Source organism: Pterocles gutturalis, unplaced genomic scaffold (assembly GCF_000699245.1).
Source record: "Pterocles gutturalis isolate BGI_N339 unplaced genomic scaffold, ASM69924v1 scaffold32482, whole genome shotgun sequence".
In the NCBI taxonomy this organism is placed as follows: Eukaryota; Metazoa; Chordata; class Aves; order Pterocliformes; family Pteroclidae; genus Pterocles; species Pterocles gutturalis.
The window spans coordinates 6342-12852 of NW_010113829.1; the positions used below are offsets into that span (position 1 = coordinate 6342).

The 6511-nt window shown below is 39.8% G+C and overlaps 1 protein-coding gene across 1 annotated transcript in view; it reads left to right on the forward strand.

Moving 5' to 3' along the window:
* The first annotated feature begins 4350 nt into the window (after nt 1-4350).
* RGS20 (regulator of G-protein signaling 20) overlaps nt 4351-6511 on the forward strand; it is a 7426-nt gene continuing 5265 nt past the window's right edge. The window contains exon 1 of the mRNA XM_010074651.1: nt 4351-4499. Within this exon, the coding sequence (XP_010072953.1) occupies nt 4354-4499 (146 nt within the window). The 5' untranslated portion in view covers nt 4351-4353. The remainder of the gene's footprint in view (nt 4500-6511) is intronic.

Genomic DNA, 6511 nt, shown 5'->3' on the forward strand with positions numbered 1-6511 from the left:
ATACTGTTAGTCTCATCATTGATGCAAAGAACACAGACATGAGATTTTCTAATTGGTTTTACACCTACTGCATGACCCAGTCAGACCATCTGATGTCCCAAATGGACAACGATAACATTATACGAAGAGAAGACCTTTTTATTGAGAAGTCTGAAAAAATCCTCTCCTTTTTTCCCTAAGCACCTAAAGTCTACAGAAGGCAAAAACCAGCCACCTCCATTCCCACAGATCCACAACTCAGCCAAGCAATTGTTTAAATTGATGTTACTGTGGGTTGTACTGTAAAGAACCAAGGAACTTTGATGACCCATGGTGAAATTCTGGATGTACCAGAGGTAGCAGAAGAACAACTACAGACGTAAAACAAGGCTTTTCTGTTTGTGTCCCATTAAGTGGCTCTGTAATTAGCTCACTGGATGATCTCATACAACTTGCTTCATCTCTATGATTTTTTTTTCTATACACCTTCCAAGATCATTATACTTCCCTGTGTAGTCATACTCGGATAGTCTCAATGCTTTTCAAGGTACTTTGCTTTGAAAATGAATCCTTAGATGACTTGAACAAACTCAGTGTCTGTGCTTTTGCCTCTGTTCCAGCCAAGGAGCAGTTTGTGGGAAAGCAAAAGCAGCAGAGAGGGAACTCATGGTAAACTCCTTATACCAGGCACAGCTGCAAAATTGCAGGGTTTGCATTTCCCTGGTTTACCTTTTTCGGTTTTATTACATCTTTTTTTTTAAAAAAAAAGCAAAGAAATGTAGAAAGCCAGTGTATATCCATGAATATCTATATGAAATCATGACATATCCTTTAGGCAGAGCCTGTGTCTTCCCGTGCGTTCAGGTCTCATATCTGGCATTACATGGTCTGTCCCCATTGTATATATGGGGATACACAAATATATATATATATATCCCATAATTGTGCTGCAAACATGAACATTTTTAACTTTATTTTTCAATTCTGGTTAGAGGATGAACCACAAAACCCTAGACTTTTAATGTAAGACATCCACTTCTCCTGCAGATTAATCATTCTTACGTGGCCAAAGGGAGCATGTCCAGGTCGAAAGTATTTAGAACAATGTGCTTGACAGCAGTTTGGTTTAGAGCCAGAGCTGCATTTAGGAGGAGGGGGAAAAAAAAAAAAAAAAAAAAAGCAGGGAAGAATGAAGTTAGAAACATAATGCTGGGGTGGATCACTTACTCATGGGTTGTTCTCTGAACCTGGACCAGCCTGAGATGTTTTTGTCTTACAGGTCTTAATATTATCTGTGCCAAAGGAGTTTGTACAACTTTGTAATGACCTGCACCGCTGCTCAGCTCTCTACCTTGCTATAAAATTGAGCCTAGATTTCATTTAGCCCAAGCTAACTCATTATTTAACTCCGAAAGAAACAGAAACAACAGAACATCACAACCTTTTACTGACCAGAAGACTGATATGCTTCTCAGTTCCTCTAGATTAACAACCCTGCAATTTTTCTGCGTAAACACCTTGGGAGATGCTTAGATAGATGCTCTATCCTTCTTGGAACTTTCCCAGAGAAGTATATTACTTTCTGCATCTTACTGCAGTATTCCTGCTAATACTCTGCTGAAAGTCACGTTCTAACTAGTTTGTGATCCACTCCAAAACTTCTACTAAATGTAGATTATGACTGTCGATTGCCACAGGAAATAGGTGCACGATAATCACTGAACAGCTCTGTAATTCGAAAGCCTGGGCTGTCTTTAAGCCAACAGATATATTCCAGTCCTCTTTCTCTTATTTGCCATCACACTAATACAGCTCTACTGTCATGAAAGCATGCTTTATCTGCTAAAAATATCTTTCAAAACAAATCCTCATCACATAAATGACCAAAAACTATTTGCTTATTCAAAGTTTGTATACATCTGCCAAATAAAAATGAAAATGCATCACTTCATCTGAAAAACTGTCTTGAATTTTTGTGTTGTTCAATCCTTCATTTTTCATAAACTGTGTGAGAAATCACGTAATGATGAGCATTCATTAAAACCTGTAATATCAGAAAGTCCTAAGGTGTGTAATGCACAAGTGAAACAACGAACATACTGCTGCTGGGCAGTTTCTGCCATACAGCTACTTACGTACTCTTCCCTTGCATTAAAGATTGGTCAACGAACAATTCTGAAGAAGAACCTGAAATGGTAAGCGGACCCAGAATGATTTTTTTTATTAAGCCACAGTGGGATGAGATGGGGGGAAGAATGTATTCCTCCCGTTTCCACTGTCCTTTACCTTTCTCCTTGGAGAAAAACCAAACAGGAATCAGCTTTTCCACTCAGACCACCATCAATTCAATTGTGACAGGGATTAGAGGTGTGAAGGTGTGAACTAGCCACATAAACCATCAGGAAAGTAAGACTGGATGGATTAGGCTACCTAAACTGCACACATGTGAATCCAAGTAACACTTTTCTAATCAAGCCTGAAATATCATTAGATCTATTATCATTCCAATAATGCTTTATTTGCAATCACTTTCTAATCAACATATGAAGATGCTTTATTTTAAAAATTGTAGGTAACTGGAAGGAAATTAATAGTGAGGGGTTCATTCTATTCCTATGAACTTGATACTCTAAAGGAAAGAAACCCGAATCTACAAAAGTATTCTACATTTCACATTTATTCTTACACATTTTGAAACAAGAAAGGTTGTGGGGTTTTGGAAGCTATGTTCTTCTTCTGATTTTCTATTTCTGGGCATTAAGGTATTGCTTGTCAGATTAGGTCTAGAGTTACAAAATGGGTTATCATCTCTATCTGTACTGTTCTTATAGTTTATTCCTCCTGCAAAACAGGTGCATCTTCTGCTCAGCATGTCGTGCATTTTTCTCTTAGGAGAGTGGGTGGTTCTCACAAAAACAAAAAATTTTAAGCTCCGTACCAGAGAAAAAAAATCATCAGAAAAAAATCCAGCATAATTTAATGCTGCACTCTGCTAAAATAAACTCCTTGCTCCTCCTGACACTTCTGTCGAGTCCATGACAACATCTGTGCATTCTCCCCCAAGTTGCAACAATTTCCTAAACCTGGCTAAACATTTTAGAAAGGAAGGCAACTTTTAACCCTCCAGCATTCAGCTCATCAGATTTTTTTATTGATAATATCAGACTTGAAACAAAGAATTCAAAATCTGTAGCAGCTAATTTTAGTTCCCCTGCAATTGTCGTGGCCTTGAAAGGTTTAGCAACTTGAAAAAACCTACACACAAAGGGATCACACGCCACAGGAGGATGACTAGTTATGTATCCAAAAACCAAATATAACCAAAATGAAGAAAGATGTACTAATCTCTGTACAAGCTGGCATTTAATCTATACAAGACATCTGTCACTTCGCCATGGCACAACCCTCAGCGTAATAGGAAGAGCATTATGAAGTGCTGTAGAGCAAGTCTGAAGCTCATAGAGAGAGCAGAAAGGGACAGGAACTTCAAGGGGACTCGTCATTCCATTAACTCCACTTCTCTGCACAATCTGCAGAATTCAGACTCCAAAAAATTTCCTAGACCAGTGCAAAAACCACAACCAGTGCTTCCACCAAAAATCGTTTCATGCTGTCTTCAGTTGGGGGAGGCGACCAAAAGCCTACATGTTAAATCTTAAATGCTATACAGTCGTGTGTCTTCTCTGTTGGTAATTCTTCATCTTCAAAGAAGCACTTGATTCCATATTGAGAGAAAAACACTTTAAAAAACTGTGGCAGTCAGACCTGTAATGGGAAGATAAGTGTTGGCCCTTCCCCTTTGGACTGGGCAACCAGCAGGTTTGAGACATTGTCAATACTTGCCAAAGGCTGGATTTTCAAGAAAGCTCAGGTGTCTGTCTTCCTCAGGCATCACTAACCCTGTGCATTGGCTAATCAAGAGAAAGAGAGAAAGAAAATAAAGAAAGGGAAAAAGAAAGAGGTTCCAGCTACCTCCATTCTTTAACCGTTTCTTTAGGACTGACCTGGCTTGAAGTCAAAACCTCACGAAACCCTTTTCAACTCCTTTCTCACTGTCCTGAAAGCTGCAGCTCTCCGAGACCCCTCCCTTCCACCTTTTGCTCTCTCCATCACTGCTCTATTTGAATTCGCACCCCGTGCAGAATTCATTAGCCACTTGCCTTCCATCACAGCACTTAAATCAAATGAGGGAATTTTCCAAAGGTTTCAAACACGTAATGCTTAGTTTTTCCCCACAGCAGCTCTTTTGCTTTTCTGCTCCTTTGAGCTGTGGCCTTCAGCAGTAAGACTTTCAAAGCAAATAAAAGGGGAAAAAAAAAAAAAAAAAAAAAGGCTTGTTTCTTACTTCCCCCTTCTTTTGTTGTCTTGCAGCCCATGGGATCAGAGCGGATGGAGATGCGCAAACGGCAGATGTCTACGACCCAGGAGACCCCAGGCGCTGCGCTGGCTCAGCACAGCACAGGAAATAAAGAGTCCAACGCCTGCTGCTTTTGTTGGTGCTGTTGCTGCAGCTGCTCATGGTAACCCCTCATGTTCAAGCCTCTGGGAAACAGAATAGCAGGGGAAGGAGAGGGGAGGGAGGTAATAGCCAGCGTATGGGACAACATAAGCCAAACAAACCACTTGGGTGGTTCTGCAAATCTGGGGCTAAGAGGGATGACTGTGCTCTAGTACTAGATACAACCTTCTACTCCAGCTTTTTTCCTGCCATTGATTTTTAAAAAGAATCTCTGTACAGTATCTCTGTTGTACTTTTGTTGTTAACACTCTGTGCTGGAAGGTCTGTTTCATGCAGAACTGGTTCTCCTCAGCCTTGAGCTTCACCAGGGCTTCCGCTAAAAACTGAACGCAGTATCAGAATATATAACAGCTTGAGATTTAGGACTGAGACTTAACAAGCAGCACAGGCTGTGTCAAACAGAGTTAGGAAAAGGTGGAAGAATTTGTAGGTCAGAAAACGAATAACCAGGTGTCAGCACTGTTCTTCTGTTTCAAAGGCAACTGGATCTGCTGCCATTAATTAGTGTTGCCAACTCACCGCACCTGCAATTCATATGAAGTTAATCCTTAAGACTTTAAACATTGTGGATACTTGCTGAAGATGAGGAGTTAAGCAGAACATAATTAAGAAAAACTCCCGTTACAAGGTACTAAGGAGGAAAAATTATCAGGGAAACAAAGTAAAAGAGGAAAAGGAATCAGCTGATTCCTTAAAGTCATTCTGTGTTCACCTTCTCTCTCTTACCAGCTCCTCTAGACCCAAGTGATTTTATAAAAACTGAAGTGAAGCTTCCCATACTCAGAAGTCCTGTATCTGTTTAGGGCCAAGTGTTAATTAATGGACAAGACCAGAACTTGCATTGAAATAAAAAAAAAACCCAAAAAACCCCAAAAAAACCAAATAAACAGACACAGGAGTTCAAACACAGACAGCAAGCCGAGTGCTTCTGATAAATGCACTATCCACCACAGAAACACTTCAGAGCAAGCAAGCCTGGCACTGAGGTGAAGGGAAGAAGTCATAAATAACCTTACAGTCCAGGCTAGGAATCTGTCCCACCATTATTTTTTTCCAACAGCAGCTCGCAGCAAATGCTTTGGAGAACACTGTTAAAAGGTGAGGGAAGAGCAGGCTCATCATTCCTCTGCTACTGGTACTCATCAGAAGCCCACATACCCAGTTCTGCCCTCTCTAGTGCAAATACTGAATATTTTGCAGGGACAAAAGGCTGCTTGGATTTTTTTGCATTTGCTGCCTTGTGGAATGGCATCGATGGTCCAGCATCCCATACAAACCCCAGTGTCATCCCAACAGCTGTCCACTGTCTCAGCTTAGAGCCGCATATTACACACACACACATCTTTCCATAAAAGGAGAAAATAAGGCACATTTATCTACTAAGAGTACCTTAAATTTCCATTTTATTTTCTAAATTGTTGATAAAAGTGCTTTTTTTTGTCATTTTACCTGATACTTTCCAGGATGCTCATTTTCTGTGCACCTCACTATTCAAATAATTCAAAGAAAGCAATTTACTCAACAGGGTGTGTGAAAGTACCCAAATTTCATGGTGCTTAAAATTCTTATTTGCATTTCAGAATCCTCTGGGAAGCCAGACTCCAAAACAGACCTTGTTTTAGCTTTAAAATAATTTCTGATTTTTTTGAGAACAATTGTTTTCTAGTAGCAAGAAATGCAAAACAAACCGTAATTAAGCTATTTATATACTCCCTATTCATAAAGCCTTTCCTCAGAATAGCTCGAGTACTTTCAACAGAAAAATTATGAATAGGGATAAAAATAACAGTCTCCATGAGTCATGCAGCTGAGTTGCTGAACATCCAATATTCAGCATACTCTTAATAGTAGATTTAGAATGAAGAAATGGTGAGTCTCTCGGCTGGATGCTCAGAGCCTGTGTTCATTCCCACAGCCAAATCTCAATCCTCCAGCCTGTTATTCTTCCAGATCCTGAGAAGATGCAGTACTACACTATTCTCTTTTTTTTGTTTACCTGTACATTTCTAGGGA